This window comes from Cyclopterus lumpus, chromosome 19, assembly GCF_009769545.1.
Source record: "Cyclopterus lumpus isolate fCycLum1 chromosome 19, fCycLum1.pri, whole genome shotgun sequence".
NCBI classification, from domain to species: Eukaryota; Metazoa; Chordata; class Actinopteri; order Perciformes; family Cyclopteridae; genus Cyclopterus; species Cyclopterus lumpus.
Window position 1 is genome coordinate 16,683,650 of NC_046984.1, and position 26,401 is coordinate 16,710,050.

Below are 26,401 nucleotides of genomic sequence, written 5' to 3' on the forward strand. Positions count from 1 at the left end.
TGTCAATGTAGCCACAATTTTGTGATGAATACCAAAATAAAAGCAAGCGTTTTGTGACGAATACCAAAATAAAAGCATGCATTTTGTGACGAATACCAAAATAAAAGCATGGGGGGGAGGTGATAGGAAGCACCTCTACATCTGCATTAAGATGTATTTTAAGACACTTCGAACCCTCAAGCCAGCGCCTGAGCAATGTGCGTCTCCCTCGGGAAGGCGGGCCGTTATAGACCAACTGACCCAGATTAACAGCCTGTAATCCGCAGATTAACCTATCAGGATCTGTGACCACTTGTGTTCACAATGGCTAGAGTGTTGTTTTTCCATTCAGCTCCTGCGGCTACCTTTTGGGGCAAATAAAATAGAAAAAAAGAAAATACATTTAAACTAAAAAATAAGACGACAGAAACATCCTGAAATTATTGAAACGCAAACAAAATGAGCCGGAACATCGTGTTGAAATAAGTTTATTTATATGCGACAGTATCCTCAAATAGAAGGAATTGCGTGGAGGACACTCGCATGTCTGCAGTAGTGTCCGTCCTCCCATTGAGGGGGTCGAGGCGCACTGAAAACCAGTCGAGTCTGCAGCTTCCTTCACTCACAGCAGCCCCGGTGCTCCTCTGCGTGGACGCACATGTAGTTGAATTCAGCGTCAGTCAAACATTTAAGGCTGGGTGAACCAGCGGCTACACTTTGCCTTTAATTGTTAAACGATATCAATGCGTCCGACCCAACAAGTCCCTCGGCCTTCCAAGCAGCTGGAAATCTGCAGCGGTCCCTGCAGAGTCTCCCCCGACCTGCAGGTCTACGCGGCCTCCTCGGCTTTGGGGGCTCCCTCCGATCCGCCGTCCGAGCTCCGCTGTTTGACGTACTGCTGCAGGAGGGCCGACAGGTGGGCCGGGTGGCGCTGCAGCATGGAGGCCGTGTGGGAGGTGAGCATCGTCAGCCCGCTGACCAGTTCGCCCTGGACCACCGACACCGACGGCAGCTTGGAGTAGCTCACCACCGCCTGGGCGCTCAGCAGCGTGTCGTCGATGCAGGCTCCTGTCGACAGGTGAGCAATGAGTTCCTCTAATGGACTGAATCAACTAGTTAACTCACCGATTGGCCGTTAAAATGTATTCTATTAATTATTAATATCTCATTATTGATAACGATTAAGACGTAATGACTGGTCGGCGTCACAAAGTTCCTCCACGAAGGCGCTAAACGTACCGAGGAGCGTCATCTGCTGGCTGGCCCTCAGCGCCGACAGCATCTCCTTCACTTTAGGCTCGCTGCTAACAAACAGAACCGTCGGGCCGATGAACAGAGGAGCCATGTTGGCGTGGAGGCCGCCTTCCAGGAACGACTGAACTACCTGGGGAAAAAATAAGAAAAAAAGAGGATTTAATAATAAAAAAAGAAGAGATAAAACTAGGATCAAAGGGGTTTAAAGTTGTGCAGAATGTTCTCATCGACTTTGAGCGATGTGTGCGATCCTCGGGCGGTGAAATCACACGGCTCCGAAAGAAATGTTACACATGCTGGATTTTATGGTTTCAAATGCCAATAAAAATAACACACACACACACACACACAGCTGGGTTTTTATTTTATTGGCATTTGAAATATTAGGATAATTGCATGTCTTTCCTAATCTCTCTCGTTCTCCTCCCTAATTTCCCATCATCTCTCTACTGTCTGCTATTTAATGAGAGCATAAAATATTATAATAATATATTATTCCCCCGTAGCAAACTACGAGGGGGAGGACGTCAGGCTGCTTTGCATGGTGAACTCACCATTACGCTCAACATCATTATTTATTTATTTTTTAATTAATTAATTTGAGCACTACCTGGTTGGGGAAGAACTTGACAGCGATGCCATGTTTATGAAGCCTGTGCTTGAGGACCATCATGTTGTCAGCGTTGCTGGCGTTGTTCTGGACCACGGCGATCATCTTGGAGTCCTCGAACACGGTCTTCAGGTGTCTCTTCATGATCAACGTGAGAGGACTATCCTGGGGGAACAGAGGAGAGGAGGGCGTCTCACTAATGGTTTAAAACAAGAAAGAAAAAAAGAGAGAGTTTGGGGACAATATGGCAATGATTATACTCTCAAGATATCATTTTAAAATTGTTCTATATTAATGCTGAGTATTTGTAGCCATACCAAAAACACTTATAGATACTTATTATAAGCGGTTTGTTTAGTTTTATTCAACAAAAGAAGCCAAACTTCACAAGCAGCAGCACAAGAGACTCTTAAAAACACTCAATCCAACCTGTGCAATATTAATACCAATACTACATACAATATTATTGTATATTGTATATATTATTCTGCTAGCGTAGACTGGTGTTATCTTTGATCCTACTATGTCTTGTGTGCACTTTACCCCTCTGCTGCTGTAATCCTGTGAATGTCCCCACTGCGAGACTAATAAAGGATTATCTTGTCTTATCTAGAGCCTGTATGATCAATATAATCATAATTAAAAAAAATATCTGATGTGTGCTGCAGACATCAGATATAATAAATATTATTATATTATATACTATTATATCAGCCAGTGAAATAATAAAGTATGTATACACAGCCCCATCTACAGACTTATTTTATGAGACTGACACAGCTGTAGACAGTAAATCCTGAGTGTCTCACAATTACAATATCATATTTTATGCCTGCAGGCTTTTGTCCACATGATATGCAGCTCTAGAAATATGTAAACAAATGGTCTGCAGGCTCTCAACAGGCCCAGGAGCGGGCTGAGCGGTACCTCCTGGACTCGTTTCCTTTGGTACGGATAGGCTCCTGGAGGGATGACCCGAGGAGGAGGGATGTACTCCGTGACGGCCATGAGCTTCTGCTTCAGGATGTGCATCGGCCTCCTGTGGCGCGTGACGGACTTGGAGCCGTGGCGAACCGTCTGCGTGAGGGGAAGCCATCCTGAAAGACACAACGCGTTAAGGAGACGCCAACTGACACTTAGCGTTATATTTTATATATTTAAACAGCCAACTAAGTACTAACTCGATTCAGACCGTTAGTTTAAAGCTAGAAATGCGGTTTTGACTCAACGTTACCCTGTTTCGGTAGTAATTTTACGCACAAGGTCGCCGCCATCTTTAACCGGAAGTGACGACGGAACGAGTGCTGCGTTCAATGTCATGTCGGACGAAAGAGAATCAAAATACGAAGAAAAATAAAACTTTTGGGGGGGATTTTACTTCAGTAAAGTATGTGAGTGTAATCAGGGACATTTACTCATAGTATTAAGAGTAGAAACATGTCCACTGTGACTGTTAAACACTATTTAATATTAGATCATGATTATTATTACTTTTTGATTAAATAAGAACAAAATAATCATGGAGCTTATTTAGATTATTTTCATCACGGATTAATTTAAATATAATTTTTTTCATTAATTGATTGATGGTTTGTTTTGTAGAAATAGTGAAAACACGAGTTCTCAGAGCCCAAAGTGAACTCTCATTATTACTCGTGCATTTACATTATTAAAATAATTAAAATAAAAGGCTGCAAATCTTCAAAAGTGTGAAGTTTGAACCATGAAATATTTGTACATGAAAGATCACTTACACTATTAAAGTAGTTGACACACTTTTCTTTTTACTGGTTATTATATTATATATATATATATATATATATATATATATATATATATATATATATAACATTGTGTATTTGTTTATTTACATGTATAAACTGTTGTGTAGATTCATTTATAACAATTATAAATTATAATAATAACAATTCCTAAAACCAAACATAATATTTTATAACTCATGATGTGTTTTGTAAATTCGTGAAGTTGCCAAAGCTGTCAAGACAAATACAAGTACAATATATTTCCCTTCTGAGATGAAGTGGAGTAGAAGCCTCAAATAACAGACACGACTTGAATGCAGCATCACACGTCGACCTTTATGTTTAATAATCGATATCATCGCTTCTCTGATTAAGAAATTAAATCTCACCTACTGTTCACACAATTACACATTTATTTATAACCAACGCGTGCGTGTGAAAACATGATTTTTAAAATCACGTTATATAAAAAAAATTAATTAAAAACATTTTTTTTTTTACGTCAAGCAGGATGCGCGCTGACGTCAGCGCCAGTGTGACAAGCATGAGGCGCGCGCTCGGTGCGACGCTACCGGGTCAGATCGGTGCATTTGGAAGAAATCCGCCGTCTCGTGCGTCGCGTGCGCAGAATCTCTGCAGGAAACCGTCGAGCGAGCGAACCAACATGGACCTGAGTGACATGAGGAAGAAATACAAGGGAGCCGAGGAGGTGAGGGGCGTTCAGGGGACGGGACGTGCGCGTGCGGAGTGTGACGCACTGCACGGTTATGATGATACATAAGGCCACTGTTAGGTGTACAAATATATCGCCATGACAAAACCACGCTGTGAAAATACAAGTTAAAGTAAAATGTTCCCTCGGTGTTTTTATTATAGTACCTGATGTTTCTGGAGCGATATTCCTGCTGCATTCATGTGTGTGCTACATTGTAGCTAAACAAATTACAATATTTACCTTTTTGAGATGTGAAAAGTACAAAGTACAATATATACCTCCTGAGATGTAAATAAAGTATAATATGTACCTCTGAGATGTAGTGGAGTTAAAAGTACAATATTTACCTCCTGAGGTGTAGTACAGTTAAAAGTACAATATGTACCTCTGAGATGAAGAGCAGTACAAAGTACAATATTTACCTCCTGAGATGTATTACAGTAAAAAGTACAATATGTACCTCTGAGATATAGTACAGTAAAAAGTACAATATGTACCTCTGAGATGTAGTATAGTAAAAAGTACAATATATACCTCATGAGGTGTAGTACAGTATTTACCTCCTGACATGTATTACAGTAACAAGTACAATATGTACATCAGATGTATTGCAGTAAAAAGTACAATATGTACCTCTGAGATAAAGTACAATATTTACCCCTGAGTAAGTACCATGAAATGAAAGTCCTCGAGTGAAGTACAAGTACCTTGAACGTGTACTTCCGGCTCCTCGGGGGTCCTTTTGGGCCCACAGTGCTTCGAGGAGAGTCAGCTCGTCTCTCTGGACCCGATCAAGCAGTTCGGCGACTGGTTCAATCGGGCCACCGAGTGCCCCGGGGTCGGAGAGGCCAACGCCATGTGCGTCGCCACGGCAACCAAGTAGGTAACTCCGCCTCTCGAAGGTTTAAAATGAGCTTTCCCTTCCTTTCCGCTAACGACCGACTTTACGCCCGTGCAGAGACGGCCGTCCGTCGGCCCGCATGGTCCTCCTGAAAGGGTTCAGCAGCGAGGGCTTCCGCTTCTTCTCCAACTACGAGAGCAGGAAGGGCTCCGAGCTGGTGAGTGTGTGTGTGTGCGTGTGTGTGTGTGTGCGTGTGTGTGTGTGTGTGTGTGTGTGTGTGTGTGTGTGTGTGTGTGTGTGTGAGCACGCGACCTTCAAACACACCGAAAGACATGACCCTGCTCTATTATTTATTGCGTCATCGCGCAGTTGTGAATGTCGTAAATGAAGCAAAGTCTCGATAATCGAACACGGTGGAGCCGAATAATCAATTTAAGTCATTTTATTTTACAGTAACGTGAATGCAAAACCACGCATCTTATAATTAAGTATATTTAATTTGGTGCGTGAGAGTTGAACTCTTTTCTGATAGCCGTGTTTCGCAATCGGCTATCGTTGCTTTCTGCCTTAAAAAAAAAAAAGAAAATCTGATTTATGTTTATTTTAAATGCTCAGCCAACTTACTGATGCACGTAAAAATGCAGCAAATACAGATTTTCGATCGAGAAGATTTGACATAGAGAAGCGTCGAACGTCATCGGTGCTTCACGAATCGTTTCATTGGTTTTGACACGTTGGACAGTTTGAACGTTTTGGTGCCGAATGCTGCGTTCACACCAAAAGCGTTGCGAATATTTGCAACGCTTTTGGTGTGAACGCAGCATAACTCTGCTCCATACTGAGTGTCAATCAACAATGTGGGCTTTGAGAGAGGAGATTGATAGAGAGAATTGTGAGTTATGGCGAGTATTGGAGGAAAACTGCGTTCACCAGTATCTGTTGGCATAAACCTTTAAGGCATTAATAATATACAAAAAACGGCCATATTGCAAAATCCCATCACGAACACGTCGTTTCATATTATTGACCGGCATTTAGTTTTATTGCAATGTAAAAAAACAACATCGATAACGGTTGTTTATAACATCAAATCTGCGAATGAACACGCAGCTTTAATTGACTTTTACTGCAGAAATGTGAGATTGAAACATTGAGGTGTGCTAGTGCTTCGACACGCTGTTACACGGCTGCTTTAACTTCAGTCTGCCACCAGATGTCGCTGTTCTTCTTCAAAGCGAAGCCCCGAAGCTTCGAATCATTTTCGGTACAAATAGGAAGAAAAGCCTCAATGTTTCACAAGGCTTCATCCGCCCATCCCTAATTTGACAGTTAAATAAAGTTTATTGTGACAAACTTAATTGCCGATTGAATGATAATTACGCTCCTTTTTGTATTTGTCTTTATTAGTAGATTTTCTCTGATGATGAATTTAATATATCTTTGGGTTTTTGATGTTTTCTGACGTTTTATGCAATCAATAAAATAATAATATTGTTCTTTGTCCACAGGAGGGCAATCCGCACGCGTGTCTGGTCTTCTACTGGGAACCGCTCAACAGACAGGTCGGCATATTATTATTATTATTATTATTATCTGCACACAGCAGATGTTTATTATTAATTTACATTTGTACCTGCAGATACGCATCGAAGGCACCGTGGAGCGAATCCCCTTCCAGAGCTCCAGTGATTACTTCCACTCCCGACCCAAGAGCAGCCAGATCGGAGCCGTCGTGAGCCGGCAAAGCACCCCGGTTCCCAACAGAGACGTAAGAATCAAACTATATATAAAAAGTGTGTGTGTGTGTGTGTGTGTGTGTGTGTGTGTGTGTGTGTGTGTGTGTGTGTGTGTGTGTGTGTGTGTGTGTGTGTGTGTGTGTGTGTGTGTGTGTGTGTGTGTGTGTGTGTGTGTGTGTGTGTGTGTGTGTGTGTGTGTGTGTGTGTGTGTGTGTGTGTGTGTGTGTGTGTATAAACTTTAGAGGCTCAATTTTCACTCTGTGGTTTCTTTTTAGTATCTACGGCAGAAAAATGCAGAACTGGAAGAGAAGTACAAAGACACAGATGTGCCCATGCCTGAGTACTGGTACGCATTACTTTTATTTTATTTATTTACTATTTATTATTATTACTCGCCCCCTGGTGGTCAGGAGAGAGAATGCAGCTTTAACACATGAAGCGTAGACTTCTATACAACCAGAGGAGTCGCCCCCTGGTGGTCAGGAGAGAGAATGCAGCTTTAACACATGAAGCATAGACTTCTATACAACCAGAGGAGTCGCTCCCTGGTGGTCAGGAGAGAGAATGCAGCTTTAACACATGAAGCATAGACTTCTATACAACCAGAGGAGTCGCCCCCTGGTGGTCAGGAGAGAGAATGCAGCTTTAACACATGAAGCATAGGTTTTCTGGACAGGAGGTTGCTGTCTTGGCAAATCACCCATATTTCTGATGACTTTAAAAGGTTCTTTATGGTTTTATAGTTTTGTTTTCTATAATTCAGTTTTATTTTCAGGGTCATAGCATTTCTACAAATGTTATTAATGTGCTCTTTTACATCCCCTCATCATATTCTAAATGTTTATTATATATTTATATTCTAACAGGGGCGGCTACATCGTCAAGCCTTCCCTGATGGAGTTCTGGCAGGGTCAGACCAACCGGCTCCACGACCGCATCGTCTTCACCCGTTCGAGTGACGGGCCGCCCAAGCCGGGGGAGTTCCTGCACCCTGGGGAGGGAGGCTGGGTGTACCAGCGCCTCTCCCCGTGAGGAGGCCGCCGCGTGCCGGAGGAGGAGCAAACAAACTTAAAACCATCTCCACCTCCGCCGGGGAGGAAGCGCTCATCCTTCACCGACGGAAACCCCGCGTTTTGATTAAATGGGTGCCGGGTCGTCTTTTTGTTCTCGGATGCCGGTCAGCGTTATTTTGGTGGTTACCGTGGCGACGGAGGTGTGCACACAACCTGCAGACGGCCCCCGTGCGAGAGAAAAAACTCCACCTGAATGCGGTGTTGGTTATTAACATTTCGGCCTCGTGTCTCGTTTAAAAAAGCACAATCTTGTCTTCACTTCTGACGTTGATGCAACTTTTTGTCCATTTTCTATGTTGAATTAGTTGATTTCACAGGTTTTTCTAAAAAAGTTCCAAGACAGTTTACTAGATCTATAGTTTGTAATTGCACGAGGATTCATCTTGTTTGTGTTCATAAGCAGATGTATATATATAATATAGTTGTTTTGTTGTTGTTTAAATGAATAGATGACGAGAAAACATAAATAATTAAAGTGTAACGTTTGAAAGCGTATCAAACTACTGTCTCCATTGTCCTCAAAAGTACTCCTCGGTTACGTACCATGAACCTTCTTATGAATATCAATCAGTGTCTTTTCTAGGAAATTAGAGGTTAACTATGGGACCCATAAAATGCAGTGTTCCTAAATAAATAACTTTAATTAATTATAGATTGAATGTAAAAGTCTTAAATCAAGACCGTGGGTCTTACTGCCTCTTAACCATCAGATTAAAAGAGCTGATGGTCTGAATTGTGCCAATATTGTGTGTGTGTGTGTGTGTGTGTGTGTGTCTTGTTCTGTTTGAGAAGGATATTGTTTCATGTTTTTGTTTTATTTAAAAGTGGAATAAAGTTTAATTCGTAAGGAATAAGTGTGTGTTTGTCCAGCAGATGTCAGCAGCAACACAATGCATGCAAACGTCACCAAAACAGAAAAACCTAAAGACTTAACAGACATGAATAAACAACTTTTGATTCAAAAGATTTTAATAAAATAGAATATGGCTTGTGCATATTTCTAATAAATTGCACTTTGAAAATTGTACATACTCAAACCTCTAGTTAATGTTATGAATTTATCTTAACCTCTTGGCACATAAACCAATATTTGACTTTCTGCCTGTTTGTGACATCTTAATACTAGACAGATTAATATCATATAATTATATTTTCATTATAATATTATAAGAGGCCCTTGAGCACAAACCAAAATGTTTCAACTTCACTTATTTACAGATTTAACATCATAATATTGGACACTTAACCACTGCAGAGTTTAAAAGTATTTAATTAATGTAACTTAGTAAAAGACTGTAATGGCAATAGTTAGATGGTTGAGTAGTGTTGCGTACTTATTTTAATATAAAATGTATTTTCTTTTCTTTGACACATGAGGATTTCAGGACACAGATTTCTTTGCAGTTAAAAACTACACATTTATTATTATTTATGTTTTTCTGTTTATGACCCACAATAAAAGCCCTGCAGCTGATTAGTTTATCTTTAACGACCTCATTGAGAGAGCCGACGTCGGCGAAGCCCCACGTTACAATATATAGAAGCACGGCACTAAATATAGAACGTCATATCACCATGGCAACCAAACCAGCACACAACAAATGAATCGTTAATCTACATGTTGTGACTTATTCCCAGCAAAAACACAAAGTACTCTCTTTATATTAACTCATCTCGTTACATTTATTAAAAACAAAACACTTTTTTTCTTCCTTTTTCTTTTAAATTCCAGAAAGGATTATATAAACATATATATCTAGTTTTATTATTTACCATACACGTAAAGTATCCACAATGTTTCAGACATCAAAATCAAGTCTCTATTTGCTTTGGTCATAAAAATGTAATAAAAATGTACTTTGCTTTGGTTTTACTGAACACACACACACACGTTTCCACTTCTTCTTCTTCTTCTTGTGTTTCGAGTGCGTAAGACATTTTAAAAAAAACGGAGGTTCATTAATAATAAAAATAAAATGTCAATTTACAACAATGCTGCTGTTCATTCGTACGGATGTTTGCATGAGTTTCGGGCAGATAAATAACAATAGTGTGTGAGAGAGAAAATGAGACACCGTGTCCCCAGCACTTTGTCTACTGGTTTGCTGATACCAGTTTGTTTGTTTAGGTGTGCACTGGTTACAGTATCGACCCGGGTGTGGCTCCTGGTAACAGGTGTGTATCCACCTTGTTACCAGGAGCCACATGGTTGTGCTTGTGTATGATTTCTATCCTTCATCTAAGCGTCTGCAACAGGCGTGATCCGGTGTGTGTGTGTGTGTGTGTGTGTGTGTGTGTGTATGTGTGTGTGTGCGTGCACGTGTCCACGCTATTTGTCCGTCTTCTGTTTATGGTTCTCGTCGCTGAGGTTGTGCTCCGCGAACAGATCCGGGTTCTCGACCAGCGTTGCGCGGACCTTCTTCTTCTCCTTGAAGCGTCCAGAGTGGGACACCTTGACGTGGCGGCCCTTGGTGGCGGACTTGTCCACGATCTTCTCCAGCCTGGCGTTGAACTGGCTGTCCGCGTTGTCCGGGGAAGAGTTGCCGGTCGAGACGTGCTCCTTGTTTCCGGTGTTGCTGCCGTACTCGGCCGGGATCTCGTACAGGACTTTGGTTTCAGACTTCTTCTTGCGTGAGAAGGTCAGCTTCCACCAGCTTGAGTCAGCCATGGCACCAGTAGAGATGGAGGACTGACCTGAAGGGCACAGAGCAGACTGAGGACTGTGGAGAACACAACTTTATTGACAACACAACTTTATTGACAAGCACTCTTTTTACACGTGGCATTTAACACTCAAGTGAGCAAACCGTTACAGGTAAATTCATTGATGGATTACTGAACGGGCCGACTGAGCAAGTTTCAACCTCACACAAAGCAACCACAACAAGACACACAACGACTACAACAAGATACAAAACAACTACAAAGAGACACACAACGACTACAACAAGATACAAAACAACTACAAAGAGACACACAACGACTACAACAAGATACAAAACAACTACAAAGAGACACACAACGACTACAACAAGATACAAAACAACTACAGAGGCACACAACGACTACAACAAGATACGAAACAACTACAAAGATACACACAATGACTACAATAAGATACGAAACAACTACAGAGAGACACACAACGACTACAACAAGATACAAAACAACTACATAGAGGCAAACAACTACAACAAGATACAAAACAACTACAACGAGACACACAATGACCACAACGAAACACAAAGCAACTACAAAGAGACACACAATGACCACAACAAGATACAAAACAACTACAAAGATACACACAATGACTACAATAAGATACGAAACAACTACAGAGAGACACACAACGACTACAACAAGATACAAAACAACTACATAGAGGCAAACAACTACAACAAGATACAAAACAACTACAACGAGACACACAATGACCACAACGAAACACAAAGCAACTACAAAGAGACACACAATGACCACAACAAGATACAAAACAACTACAGAGAGACACACAACGACTACAACAAGATACAAAACAACTACATAGAGGCAAACAACTACAACAAGATACAAAACAACTACAACGAGACACACAATGACCACAACGAAACACAAAGCAACTACAAAGAGACACACAATGACCACAACAAGATACAAAACAACTACGAGACACACAACGACTACAACAAGAAACAAAACAACTACAACGAGACACACAATGACCGCAAAGAAACACAAAGCAACTACAAAGAGACACACAATGACCACAACAAGATACAAAACAACTACGAGACACACAACAACTACAACAAGATACAAAACAAGTACATAGAGACACACAACAACTACAACAAGATACCAAACAAGTACATAGAGACACACAACGACTACAACAAGAAACAAAACAACCACAAAGAGATACAAAACAACTACAACGAGACACACAACGACCTCAACGAGATACAAAACAACGACAACCATGACGAGATACTGCAATTTAAAAACCAAACTCCATGAAAGTAAAAGTACAGCACGTTCTTTTATTATCATTGAAGAGTAGGACAGTTCACAAGTATCAGACCTCAGAGACACCGACAGTAACTGAGGCTTCTTTTCATCATCTGTGAGTAGTAGGTGTAACATAATGGGGGGAGGAAACCTGATGCTCTCAGCTGATAAATAAATGATCATCTGAAGAGTATCTTCTGTCACGATGTGATCTGCTCTGAAGTCGGAGAGAACAAAAGGCCTTCGACTGATGGGGAAACCGTTGTCGCTGAACCAGGAGCTTAGTTATGTAACTGTGAAGTGAAGACTCAGCGTCACAGAATGACCTCTGGGTAAACTATTTCCCATCGTATCCCAATGTATCCCGACATAGCCCAACGTATCCCATCGTATCCCAACATATCCCATCGTATCCCAACATATTCCATCGTATCCCAACATATCCCATCGTATCCCAACATATCCCATCGTATCCCTACATATCCCATCGAATCCCAACATAACCCAACGTGTCCCATCGTATCCCAACATATCCCATCGTATCCCAACATATCCCATCGTATCCCAACGTATCCCATCGTATCCCATCGTATCCCAACATAACCCAACGTGTCCCATCGTATCCCAACATATCCCATCGTATCCCAACATATCCCATCGTATCCCAACGTATCCCATCGTATCCCATCGTATCCCAACATAACCCAACATATCCCATCGTATCCCATCGTATCCCAACATAACCCAACATATCCCATCGTATCCCATCGTATCCCAACATAACCCAACATATCCCATCGTATCCCATCGTATCCCAACATAACCCAACATATCCCATCGTATCCCATCGTATCCCAACATAACCCAACATATCCCATCGTATCCCATCGTATCCCAACATATCCCATCGTATCCCAACATAATCCAACGTGTCCCATCGTATCCCAACGTATCCCGATGTATCCCGACATAGCCCAACGTATCCCATCGTATCCCAACATAACCCAACATATCCCATCGTATCCCAACGTATCCCATCGTATCCCAACGTAACCCAACGTATCCCGTTGTTTCCCAACGTATCCCAATATATCCCGACATAGCCCAACGTAACCCAACGTATCCCAACGTATCCCAATATATCCCGACATAGCCCAACGTAACCCAACGTATCCCATCGTATCCCAACATATCCCATCGTATCCCAACTTAACCAAACGTATCCCATCGTATCCCAACGTAACCCAACGTATCCCATTGTTTCCCAACGTATCCCAATATATCCCGACATAGCCCAACGTAACCCAACGTATTCCATCGTATCCCAACGTATCCCATCGTATCCCAACGTAACCCAACGTATCCCATTGTTTCCCAACCTAACCCAACATATCCCAATGTATCCCAATTTATTCCATCGTATCCCAACGTATCCCATTGTATTTCAAAGTATCCAGAAAGAGATTCTGACTGACCAGGGCACCCAGTTCATGTCGAGAACACTGAGAGAACTTTGCGGGTTACTGGGCATTAAACCTATTCGGACCAGTGTGCACCACCCACAGACCGACGGTCTGGTGGAGCGTCTGAATAAGACTTTGTAGTCCATGATCCGTAAATGTATTATTAAATTTATTAGCGAAGATGAACGTAATTGGAATAAATGGTTTGTTTCTCTGTTGTTTGCAGTGCCCCAGGTCTCCACGGGATTTTCTTCCTTTAAACTGTTGTTCGGCAGGACTCCACGCTCGGCCTGAAAGTGAGATCCAGTACGTCCTGGACCTGCGGGCAAAGCTCTACACACTGGGTAGGATGTCACGCGAGAATTTGCTCCAGGCCCAGGAGCGGCCACAACGGCTGTACGACAGAGGAGCCAAGCTGAAGCAATGCACACCGGGAGAAAAGGTACTTGTATTGCTTCCTTCTTCCAGCTCTAAACTGGCAAAGTGGAAAGGGCCCTTTGTGGTCACACGGCGAGTGGGGGATGTTGACTATGAGGTGGTGCGTTCTGACAGGGGCAGAGCTACACAGATTTACCACCTCAACCTCCTAAACGCATGGAGGGAGGCGGAGTATGTTTCTCTGGTGGCTGCGGTTTCTGAGAGAGAGGAGCTGGGGCCTGAGGTCCCAAAATTGAGAAGGTAAAACAAGCTCTCTGTGGGAAACCGCTCCTTCATACACCTAACTTCTCTCTCTCTTTTACTCTGCAGACTGACGCATCGAACAGAGGGCTGGGGGTTGTTTTGTCCCAGCAGGTAGAGGGGGTTGACCGCCCGGTCCTGTACATTAGCCGGAAGCTTTCGGTGGGCGGTCGATTCCCTGCGCTTCTACCTCCTGGGACGCTCATTTACCCTCTGTTTGGACCACGCCCTGCACCAATGGCTCCACCGCATGAAAGATACCAACGCCCGGATTACTCTGTGGTATCTGGCTTTGCAGCCTTTTAATTTCAAGATGATCCATAGGCCGGGGATGCAGATGGTTGTGGCCGACTTCCTCTCCCGCTCCCAACGTATCCCATCATATACCATCATATCCCAATGTAGCCTACTGTATCCCATCGTATCCCATTGTATCCCATTATATCCCAATGTAACACACTGTATCCCATCCTGTCCCAACGTAACCCAACGTATCCCAACGTATCCCATCATATCCCAATGTAACCCACTATAACCCAACGTAACCCAACGTATCCCATTGTATCCCATCATATCCCAATGTAACCCACTATAACCCAACGTAACCCAACGTATCCCAACGTATCCCATCATATCCCAATGTAACCCACTATAACCCAACGTAACCCAACGTATCCCATTGTATCCCATCATATCCCAATGTAACCCACTATAACCCAACGTAACCCAACGTATCCCATTGTATCCCATCATATCCCAATGTAACCCACTATAACCCAACGTAACCCAACGTATCCCAACGTATCCCATCATATCCCAATGTAACCCACTATAACCCAACGTAACCCAACGTATCCCAACATATCCCAACATATCCCATCGTATTGGGGGTTTTGGGTTGTTGTTCGACATTTATTGAAGTCACCTCAGGCTCTAGGATAACAAATCAACTAATCAAAAAAGGAATCACAAGATTAATTGATAATAAAAATAATTGTTAGTTGCAGCCCGGCACATACTGTACCATATAACCACAACTTCCTAAGTGTGACTATTATTTATGACTGCAGACCTTTGTTTGTTTTTTTATACTTGTCTCTGTCTCTCCCATGTTTCCCGTATGTCTGTAAAATGTATAATAAATGCAAAATAATTTCACTAGTTTCACACAAGCTATGATTTCTATTTTCTGAGGGCAGACAGGAAGCAAAGCGCCACACTAATCCTCATTTGGTGTGGTCATTTTATCCTGCAGCACCTATGCAAATACACGGTCCCTTTGCAGAAACACTCATCTTACTCTTATCTGAACCACGTGATGTTTGGCACCTGGCACGAACGAGCAGTACTAAGGTTCAGGAACGACCAGTAAACAATTGATTAAATGTCATGGATATTGTACAGTAACTTTAAAACTGTTACAGAGGAACAATTGATCACACCAGAGCTCTTGTGTTTTAATATTACGGACCTAATTGGCCCCGTGGTGCTTAATTACACTCATTGCATCGGGTCGTGTTTCTGCATCAACCATCAAGTTAATTCCTTTTTCTCTTCCTGCCGAACTCTGCAACATTGAAAAAGACCGGTTCCTCTTCAACAAGCGTTTACAGAACATTTACATAGTATTGTTGACTTTCCAAAAAAAAAATTCTGCAGAACAAAGTAGGGACCGAGCAGCACTTCACTCTCTCAAGTAAGAGGAGATAACATTCCGCTACAATATGCACACATATTTCTTTCAGCATGTTTGACTTAGATGTGACCTTTGAGACAAAAAGCCCTGTTGACATAAAGGAGGCCCTCCATAGTTATTTTTAATAAGTTACCATGTATTCGGTTCTGTGTGGGTGAGCCGCTACACAGGACAAGCCTCAGAGATCACAGCAGGAAGGGAGGCAAGCGTTTCTGAAATCACTAACCAGCCGCAAAGCTTTTCAATGCTGCAGAAAGAGAGAGAGAGAGAGAGGGAGAGAGAGAGGAGGTCCCAAGGGCACCGAGGACTCTGCTGCCCCCATAATTGAGCTGCAGCTTCATTAGATTCTCAGGTTTCCTCCCGTGTGCCAGCTTCTCCGTTGACCCGTGGCAGCCAAGTTGAATGAGTTGATGAGGGGCCCATGGGCGTTCCCCGCCTGGTGTTTATAATAACGCAAATGGGTCTTTTTTATTATTTTGTTTGTTTGGGGCCTTGGAAGCCACAGAAAAACGGAGGGCTGACTTTTACCTGCAAACTTCACGTGTGCAGTCTCTATGTCAACAACCAGAAATGTTATTAAATGTACGACTTAGCTTGTAGCCAACTTTAATTAAGGAAGCTAATCTCAGTAACACGACATCCGTTAAAATAACACACAGCGCATTGTTTCATACGATTTTCGAGTTTGTTAATCCTTATATTTCAAAATGTCTTATTGACAGACTTTAAATATTTGTCTCCATCTTGTAGGGCTCCAATCACAGAGTATTTTTTTCTAATAATCTCAGTCATTTGTTCTATTAAATATGAGCAAACAGTATTTAACATGCCCTTTACAACTTGTATAGGTCAAGATGACATCTGAAAATGTCACGTTTTACAAACAAACAGTCCAAAAACGCAACAATATTCAATTACTTGTCACATAAGAGGTGGAAAACAAACCAATTTTAAGTTTTTCTGGATCTATTCTGAGGCAATTCTGCATTTAAAAAAACAACGAAAACAGTTCCTTCAGCAGCATGTTAGAGACATAAAGTTTAAAGAAAAGCTACAAAATGTGTTTTCTCACCTTGTTGATGACGAGCTGGCTGAAGGAGTTACTCTCAGATGTGAAGTTGTCCCCCCATGCTTACAAATATTCACCGTCGCTCTCTATATTAATGTTTCTTCTTCTTCTCAGGTGATCATGCACAGGTGCAGCATCTCTCTCTCTCTCTCACTCTCTCTCTCTCTCTCTCTTTCACCTCTGTACTCCCCTCCTCTCTGTAGCACACACCCTCCTCAAACACACACACACCCTCACCTGAAGCCTGCACCGGCTAAGTGCACGAGCGAGTAAATGTTGCAACTGTGTGATTTAGTGCAGCCGGCCCAGTCCACATCCAGATTACTGACAGCCGGGGTAATGTGAACTGGAGGTGAGCGGCTCTCAGACTGCAAATAAACTCCTGTTATCAGGCTTTAAACCCCCAGTCTGGTCTTAATGTGGAATTTGGACGCAGAATAAAGTAATCTTTGTGTTTAAACTTCTTCTTCTTTCTTTCTTTTATGTAATTGCTTTAAGCTGGAGAGAGAAAAGAGATGTCAGGGCTCTGAAAAACAAAAGGTCACGAGAAGGAGGTGAAGGCCTCCTCCGATGTTTTGCATGCGTGGCGTAGATCATGGGCGGAGAATGGACGCTCACTTTGCAAGTTTGGTTTACATTCAAATGACCTGAAAATAGGTCGTGTGAGAGGCACGGCTGCGGCTGCGGCTGCGGCTGCGGCTGCGCATGCCGGGAGTTAATGGCAGTGGTTGAGACATTTTCATTTCTTTAAGTTCACTAGTTCACAAAGAGTTGGAGTACAGTTAAAAATAAAATATGCACCTCTGAGATGTAGTAAAAAGTACAATATGTACCTCTGAGATGTAGTGGAGTAAAAAGTAGACATTAAATTATGTTGCATTGATTTTGGGGTGAATATATATATATATATATATATATATATATATATATATATATATATATATATATATATATAACTTAACCTCTGGGAATTTCATCATTAAATATATTTATAATATATTTGGTACCATTGTGATTCTAATATTTATTTTACTTTTATTTAAGTAAAATATTAAATGTGTGAATTTAACTTTCTTTTTTTTAACTATTAGATTAGATTAGACTTTATTCATCCCCACGTGGAAATTACATTATTACTTTTTCAATATCACTAAAACAGTTATTAAAATGATACACGGATCATTTAATCATATAATATATACAGTAGTAGTACAGTATACATATAATATATACAGGAGTAATACATCAAGTCACACCATTTTTATAAAAAGAAAAAGCTTTTCCTCAACTAGGATTTTCAACACAGTACTTTTACAGGATATTTATTTTGTATAAGTACTTTTACTTCAAGGATCCAAGTAATTCTTCCTCCACATACATAAATAATACGACTCATTCTCATCTCAGTTAAAGCTCGACACCGCCCTCTACCGGCGAACCGCAACTCTGCAACCAACCCGGATGTAAAAAAAAAACAACCAATCGGCGACCGGCATCAGCATCGCGTCCCATGATTGGTCCGACCTGCAGCCCCGAACGCAACGTCCCGTCCTGCCATTGGCTCCCGTTCTCCTAACGTGTCAGTGGAGTCCGAATGGTGAATTAAAAACAAGAAACCTGTCAAATAACAACACAAATGAAGCCGTAACGTCGCGCACGAGCTTTGGTTTTAAACAACAACATAAAAGGTGGAGAAACAATGGAGGTAAGAGGAAATGAAGTCTCTCTCACGCGCTTTTTAAAAACGTCGCGGACACGCAGTCAAAGTCCAGCGAGATGTGTGCATATATATTAGTAAATAAAATAGTTTGTCCTTTCTGGTGTGTGTGTGTGTGTGTGTGTGTGTGTGTGTGTGTGTGTGTGTGTGTGTGTGTGTGTGTGTGTGTGTGTGTGTGTGTGTGTGTGTGTGTGTGTGTGTGTGTGTGTGTGTGTGTGTGTGTGTGTGTGTGTGTGTGTGTGTGTGTGTGTGTGTGTGTGTGTGTGTGTGTGTGTGTGTGTGTGTGTGTGTGTGTGTGTGTGTGTGTGTGTGTGTGTGTGTGTGTGTGTGTGTGTGTGTGTGTGTGTGTGTGTGTGTGTGTGTGTGTGTGTGTGTGTGTGTGTGTGTGTGTGTGTGTGTGTGTGTGTGTGTGTGTGTGTGTGTGTGTGTGTGTGTGTGTGTGTGTGTGTGTGTGTGTGTGTGCGCGCGCAAGATGCAGATGCATAGGAAGTACACGTTTTTATATATATATATATTTAATTTTAAACTGTTTTTTTCTCTCACTTCAACAGAATATTCAAAGTCTTCCAATCGACATTCAGACCAGCAAACTGTTAGGTGAGTCAACAATATATTAATTATGATATTTCTGGATTAATATCACTGTTGCATTAATGTGTGTTTCATTGTTGCTCCTTTCTACATCCGGTCGTCTAGTTCAATCTCCCTCAACGCGTCATATTCTATGAGAACCTCGTATCTCTATAAACAACAGACAGCATGTTTTCAGATGTATTTTACAGCCGGTCCAAAGAGTTTATTATTTATCTGAAGAAACAGGAGGAAACAAACAAAACATTCAACATCAACACATCTGGAGATACAAGGTTTTACCTCAACTCTGAGTAAAAAGCACAATATTTACCTCTGAGATGTAGAGGAGGAGAAATCTAAAGTTGCAGAAAATAGAAACACTCGAGTGAAGGACAAGTACCTTGAAGTTGTACTTGTGTACGTGTACTTTCCCCCTCCGCTGATGCCTAAATGAGTACTTCACAGGTGAACGGATCCACAGGTATCACGTTGAATCCTCCTGCGTCCACAGACTGGCTGCTGGACCGACGTCACTGTAACCTCACGTGGCAAAACGCAGTGAAGGGGATCAGGGAGAAGATCAATGTGGCCATCCAGGACATGCCAGAGAACGAGGAGATCAAGCAGCTTCTCTCCGGCTCCTGTAGGTCCAATATCTCTCTCTATATCTATATATATATCTATATATATATATATAGATATATATATACATTGTGCCTCTCCTCAGCATAATTCATGTGTAGAAACTGCTCCTCATCCTCTGCTTGAACGCTTATAAATGATCATACTTTTGTTTTATTCTTCTTTATTTTTTATTGAAAGACATTCACTACTTCCACTGCTTGAGGATCGTGGAGATACTGAAGGGAACCGAGGCGTCCTCCAAGAACATCTTCGGCAGGTATTCATCTCAGCGGATGAAGGTGAGCGGATTCGAGCTGCGATGGTCCGTCGGGTCGGACGGAGTTTAGATTTTAAGTTTCTGTTTGTGTTCGCAGGACTGGCAGGAGATCGTGTCCCTTTACGAGACGGATAACGTGTATTTGGGTAAGCCTCACACCTCGACATGTATTTGTGTACAGCGTGAGAGCCTCAGGCGTCGGAAGGCGATCGATTTATAGAAACTAAATGAGTGTGTGTGTGTGTGTGTGTGTGTGTCACAGCGGAGGCGGCCAGCTTGCTGAGTCGCAACGTGAGCTACGAAGGCCCGGCCCTGAGGAAGCAGCTGGCCAAAGCCCAGCAGCTGCAGCAGGAGCTGAGCCGGCGGGAGGTGGAGGGCCAGAGCTCCGCCGCAGACCTGAAGGAGCGCTACTACGCCGCCTGCAAGCAGTACGGCATCACGGTAAACACGCGGTTGCTTGGACACATAGACATAACTGCCCTCTGCGGCAGGCATTCTTCACGCTGTCGCTCTATGCCCCTCCCCCTTCTCAGGGAGAAAATGTGTCTCGTGAGCTTCAGGCGCTGGTCAAAGACCTGCCAGCGGTTCTTGAGGAAGTCGGCAAAGATGCAGCGAAGTTAGAGGAGCAGATACGACTTTACACCGCCTTCACCAACTTCGTGTGTGATTGGTGAGCGCAAAGCATCGGAAGTATAGTCAACGATAATCCTCGTTGCAATGAACGTACACGGTGACCTTTTTGCCCCCCCCGTGTGGTCATCTGTAGGTCTGACCCGGTGCTGCACATGCTGACGTTCGGCCAGAAGAGAGGAAACGCGACGTTTTACGAGTGGAGGACGGGGAAAGTCCCCGAAGTTATCGAGAGGCCGGACGTGGAGGAAGCACCTCCTGATCCGATCACAGACGAAGCGGTTGGTCTCATCACATATATATATATATATATATATATATATATATATATATATATATATATATTTTATTCCAGACTCATGAGTCCATAAAGCAACAAACACAAATACAACAATATATAAAATACAATAGAGGGACACAGGTACAATTACTGCAGTTAAAAAGTCAAAATACCTTGTATCACTCTGTGTTGGCTCAATATATATATATATATATATATATATATATATATATATATATATTGTTTTTATATATATATATATTTTATATATACTTTTTTTAATATATATATATATATATATATATATATTTATTTTTTTAAATATATATTTTATTTATATATATATATATATATATATTTTAAATATATATTTATATATTTTTAAATATATATATATTTTATATATACTTTTTTTTAAATATATATATATATATATATATATATATATATATATCAGGATCATATAATAGAAATGTTCTATCACTTTTTCTTTTTTCTTAATTGATAAATTCTTCTTAAATCCATTGTTTTTCGTTGTTGTTTTTAAAAATACATTATTAAGTCGAACTTAAGCTCATGTAGCAGCTTTGTGCTGCTGTGAGATAATAACAAACACCAGAATAAATCAAATAAATACACTTAATGTTTAAATCCAACGTGTCGTATCGTGTCCTGCTTTAGATCGACTGGGGCGACTTTGGCAGCGGCGCCGACGCTCAGGGCGTCGACTCTGAGGACGGAATAAACTGGGGCATCAGTCTGGAGCCGAGCTCAGAGGTGAGACACCTGAACGCCTTCTGGTTCCACGTCCGCCTCAGAATCGTTGTTATCTTTTAATGTGAAGATATTCAGATGAATTGGGGAACAATATCTGCAGAAAGAATATATTAATACAGGCGGCTCGGGTTTGTTTCTTCAGCTGCACTGTCAAATACATTTTTTAATGAAAAATGTAAATATAAATAAACATTCAGTATTCAACAGGAAACCAAATTGAAGAACAGTTTGAACAGTTTGCTAAAAAAATAAACAGAATAATATAATAAATGCAATCGCTAAAAGTATAAATGTATATATTGATTCCTAGTTTATATTCAGTATTTATCAATATGCAACACGCGATTGAAGAGTTTGCTAAATTAAAAAAAAATTATATATATATATATATTTTTTAAATATATATTTTATTTATATATATATATATATATATATATATTTTATATATACTTTTTTTTAAATATATATATATATCAGGATCATATATACTATTTGAACTGTATATATATATATATATATATATATATATATATATATATATATATATATATATATATATACAGTTCAAATAGTTAACTGGAAATAATGAATGAATAATTAGGAAAAAGTAATAAATAAATGAACCAAAGCGTGACAATTCAACACCAGTATGAACGTTATGAAACTACCAGTGTTACACAGTTAGAGGCATTGAAATGAACCCATTTGGATCATGACGATGGCGTTGGTGAGAAGCTTTGCTCTGATGTGATCTCTCCGCCTCCTCGACAGGACGCTGCTGGTATCGACTGGGGAGACGGCGACGCAGCTCCCGTAGAAATCGAAATCGTGGACGCGGCCGCCGACTGTAACTACTGTTTTTTGTTTTTGTTTTCCTGCACAACTTCTCACAAGCTCAGCTGTTGACATCTGTGTTTGCTAAAGACACGCCCGTCTTCCCCTCAGGTCCCGAGGGTGTGGCGAGAGGCGAGGACGCTTTGTCCGTACTGGAGAACTCCCAGTCACGCAGCCAGTTCATCGACGAGCTGACGGAGGTAAAACGAGGCCGCGCGTCCACTCGATCTCTGTGTATTTGCTGCTGTGGCCAGAATTGTGATTATAGTCCTAAAACAAGCTTTTAAAAAGCCGCTGTGGACGAGATGGCGACCACAGTGGAGCATTTAGCTTCTGAAGAGACAGATACGTCCCTCCGGAGATGGCCAAACGGAAATATTGTCGATATTGGGCTCAAGTGTCTTAAATCAGCATTCTCTCTCCTGACCACCAGGGGGCGACTCCTCTGGTTGTATAGAAGTCTATGCTTCATGTGTTAAAGCTGCATTCTCTCTCCTGACCACCAGGGGGCGACTCCTCTGGTTGTATAGAAGTCTATGCCTCATGTGTTAAAGCTGCATTCTCTCTCCTGACCACCAGGGGGCGACTCCTCTGGTTGTATAGAAGTCTATGCTTCATGTGTTAAAGCTGCATTCTCTCTCCTGACCACCAGGGGGCGACTCCTCTGGTTGTATAGAAGTCTATGCTTCATGTGTTAAAGCTGCATTCTCTCTCCTGACCACCAGGGGGCGACTCATATGGTTGTATAGAAGTCTACGCTTCATGTATTAAAGCTGCATTCTCTCTCCTGACCACCAGGGGGCGACTCCTCTGTGAGGTCATGGGTGACGTCACTACGACTTCGTCCACTTCTTATTATGCATCTAATGTGCAAGCTTAATGTGCAAGCTTCAGTAATCTTTTAATTGTAGGAACTATAACATGTTGTTTACATGTGCAACAAGTAAAGTGTGTTTACCTCAAATATGAGAAGAAATCTGTGGGGTGCTATTTTTGGATAGAACAGATCATCCCCCGACATGTGACGCTGGTTTCACGTGTTTGTTCAGCTGGAAACGTTCTTAACGCAACGCATCGCTGAGATGGGCGAGGAGGGCGACGTGGTGGCCATGAGCCAGTTCCAGATGGCGCCCTCCGTCATCCAAGGCCAGTCTCGGGAACACGTCCGGGAGATGCTGTCCGTGGTGCAGGACCTCCTGGTCCGCCTCACCTCCCTCCGGATGCAGCACCTGTTCATGATCCAGGCCTCGCCGCGGTACGCCTCGACCTCGACCCACGACCTCGACCTCGACCACGGCCTCGACCTCGACCCACAACCACGACCTCGACCCACGACCACGGCCTCGACCTCGACCCACGGCCTCGACCTCGACCCACGGCCAAGACCTCGACCCACGACCACGGCCTCGACCTCGACCTCGACCCACGACCTCGACCTCGAACCACGGCCTCGACCACGACCTCGACCCACGGCCTCGACCCACGGCCTCGACCCACGACCACGGCCTCGACCCACGACCTCGACCTCGACCCACGACCACAACCACGGCCTCGACCTCGACCCACGACCAAGACCTCGACCTCGACCCACGGCCAAGACCTCGACCCACGACCACGGCCTCGACCTCGACCTCGACCCACGGCCTCGACCTCGACCTCGACCTCGACCACGGCCTCGACCTCGACCCACAACCACGACCTCGACCCACGGCCTCGACCTCGACCCACGGCCAAGACCTCGACCCACGACCACGGCCTCGACCTCGACCTCGACCCACGACCTCGACCTCGAACCACGGCCTCGACCACGACCTCGACCCACGGCCTCGACCCACGGCCTCGACCCACGACCACAGCCTCGACCCACGACCTCGACCTCGACCCACGACCACAACCACGGCCTCGACCTCGACCCACGACCAAGACCTCGACCTCGACCCACGGCCAAGACCTCGACCCACGACCACGGCCTCGACCTCGACCTCGACCCACGACCTCGACCTCGACCCACGACCTCGACCTCAACCACGGCCTCGACCTCGACCCACGACCAAGACCTCGACCTCGACCCACGACCACGGCCTCGACCACGACCTCGAACCACGGCCTCGACCACGGCCTCGACCTCGACCCACGACCACGGCCTCGACCTCGACCCACAACCACGGCCTCGACCCACGACCAAGACCTCGACCTCGACCTCGACCACGGCCTCGACCTCGACCCACGGCCTCGACCTCGACCCACGACCACGGCCTCGACCTCGACCTCGTCACTTGCTCCTGCTGTAAATCGTCGTTCTTCTCACGTGCGAGGTGTGTTCGTGCAGGTATGTCGAACGCGTGTCGGAGGTGCTGAGGCAGAAGCTGAAGCAGGCGGACGTTCTGCTCCTGAAAGGTGCCACCATGGTGGAGAAAAGACAGGAAGCCCTGGAGGAGCAGTCCAGACTGGAGCCTCGCGTCGACCTGCTGGCAGGATGCACCCGGGAACTCCAGAAAATGGTATTGGTTTACCATTTGAGTTTATTTATTTATGCTCCCCAGAAGGAGACGGTACACATTTGTCATAAGATCATTTATATACGTTGAATGTACACTGAGAATTATGCCGTTTAATTTCAAGTTGCACAGAGGGCTCCGAAATTGATGTTATTTACATTTATTGTGTTATTATTGCCAGTAATTCCGATTGTTTGTTTTTGCAGATCGAAGCCGACATTTCGAAGCGATACAACAAAAGGCCCGTCAACCTAATGGGGGTTAATATATAGTGAAAATCACAATAAAAGTGGTATTTATGTGGAAGTCTCGTGTGTTCTTTACATTTTCTGGAGGAACAAGAGAAATTAGACATTTAAGTGCTTGTGAGAAGATGAATCTTTTTATGAATGTATCCACTGTATGATTGGTTGAACTTGAATTTACTGCATAAATCTTTTTTAATTGAATTAATATCAACTTTTTTACTTCATTGGAATATGCATCGTAACAAGAACGCAGGTGACAAAACCAAGATGTGCATTGCACTTTTATTATTATTCACAAAACAAATAAAGGACCTGTATACTAAAAAAAAGTAAGTAATTTTAAATATGGGAAAGATTTAGAAGAAAAAAAAAAAACGACCAGATAAAACTAGTTGCTTGGCAATAACTTCTCACAGTTTAACGTAACATTTCTGGATTCTAGCTTTACTACATGATCGGTTTGATTAGTTTCATCTGGACTACTGTCATAGAATAGAAAAAACATTTGTAAAATGGAATAATGTACTTCTCTGAATTTGTTTTTGGGACGAAAAGAACAATAAAGAAGCTGTTTGTTTGCCACATATCTATGAAGTGTGATTTATTTATTGTTTCAGAGATGGTCGGTAACTAAGTACATATACAAGTAATGTACAAGTTTGAGGTACTTGTATTTCCATTTTTTGCTATTTTTGCAGACTGAGATTATTGATGCAACATGAATTTATTAATACATTATGACATCACACTAAAGGTTAAGCTATCCAACCATATATAAATAATTATAATTATCTCCACATTTAGATCTGATGATATATATTGTTTTCTGCATAATAAGTACTTTTAGAATATTTTGATACTCATACTTTTTGTTATTTTACTTAAGTAAGATTTTTAAATGCAGCACTTATACTTGTAATAAGAGTATTACTACATTGTAATATCCGAATACTTCTTCCACCACTGATCATAACATATTTGTAAAATGTATTTTAAATAAAAAGGTAGAAGTTGTTTTTTGCCAATAAAGATCTTTAAAAAAAAAAAGAGGTGAT

The 26,401-nt window shown here is 42.4% G+C and overlaps 4 protein-coding genes across 6 annotated transcripts; 2 read left to right on the forward strand and 2 right to left on the reverse strand.

The window, feature by feature from the left end:
• Positions 1-451: 451 nt before the first annotated feature.
• Positions 452-3,140, reverse strand: mrpl10 (mitochondrial ribosomal protein L10). 2 transcript variants are annotated; one of them, XM_034558809.1, is made up of 5 exons: positions 3,078-3,140; positions 2,771-2,940; positions 1,844-2,008; positions 1,219-1,363; positions 452-1,047 (listed from the first exon to the last, which is right to left on the reverse strand). In XM_034558809.1, exons 1-5 carry the CDS (start codon positions 3,115-3,117, stop codon positions 809-811), a joined length of 759 nt encoding a protein of 252 aa, XP_034414700.1. In that variant the 5' UTR covers positions 3,118-3,140; the 3' UTR covers positions 452-808. The 2 variants fall into 2 exon arrangements, with proteins under 2 accessions (XP_034414700.1, XP_034414701.1); XM_034558810.1 differs by having other exon boundaries at positions 3,104-3,134.
• Positions 3,141-4,117: 977 nt separating this feature from the next.
• pnpo (pyridoxamine 5'-phosphate oxidase) lies at positions 4,118-8,825 on the forward strand. Its single transcript, XM_034558805.1, has 7 exons — positions 4,118-4,315; positions 5,076-5,200; positions 5,280-5,379; positions 6,671-6,724; positions 6,802-6,930; positions 7,174-7,244; positions 7,765-8,825. The coding sequence occupies exons 1-7, from the start codon at positions 4,118-4,120 to the stop codon at positions 7,928-7,930; spliced, it is 843 nt and encodes a 280-aa protein (XP_034414696.1). The 3' UTR covers positions 7,931-8,825.
• A 616-nt stretch (positions 8,826-9,441) lies between these two features.
• On the reverse strand, positions 9,442-17,149 carry prr15lb (proline rich 15 like b). The gene is made up of 2 exons (XM_034558821.1): positions 16,892-17,149; positions 9,442-10,665 (listed from the first exon to the last, which is right to left on the reverse strand). Exon 2 carries the CDS (start codon positions 10,637-10,639, stop codon positions 10,301-10,303), a length of 339 nt encoding a protein of 112 aa, XP_034414712.1. The 5' UTR covers positions 10,640-10,665; positions 16,892-17,149; the 3' UTR covers positions 9,442-10,300.
• Positions 17,150-18,436: 1,287 nt separating this feature from the next.
• cdk5rap3 (CDK5 regulatory subunit associated protein 3) lies at positions 18,437-25,930 on the forward strand. Of its 2 annotated transcripts, none has more exons than XM_034558793.1 (14): positions 18,437-18,593; positions 19,157-19,202; positions 19,690-19,821; positions 20,001-20,101; positions 20,177-20,225; positions 20,342-20,520; positions 20,613-20,749; positions 20,846-20,990; positions 21,671-21,766; positions 22,538-22,613; positions 22,712-22,800; positions 23,650-23,855; positions 24,930-25,101; positions 25,305-25,930. In XM_034558793.1, the coding sequence occupies exons 1-14, from the start codon at positions 18,588-18,590 to the stop codon at positions 25,368-25,370; spliced, it is 1,500 nt and encodes a 499-aa protein (XP_034414684.1). In that variant the 5' UTR covers positions 18,437-18,587; the 3' UTR covers positions 25,371-25,930. The 2 variants fall into 2 exon arrangements, with proteins under 2 accessions (XP_034414684.1, XP_034414685.1); XM_034558794.1 differs by having other exon boundaries at positions 18,450-18,593; positions 19,644-19,821.
• Positions 25,931-26,401: the final 471 nt, after the last annotated feature.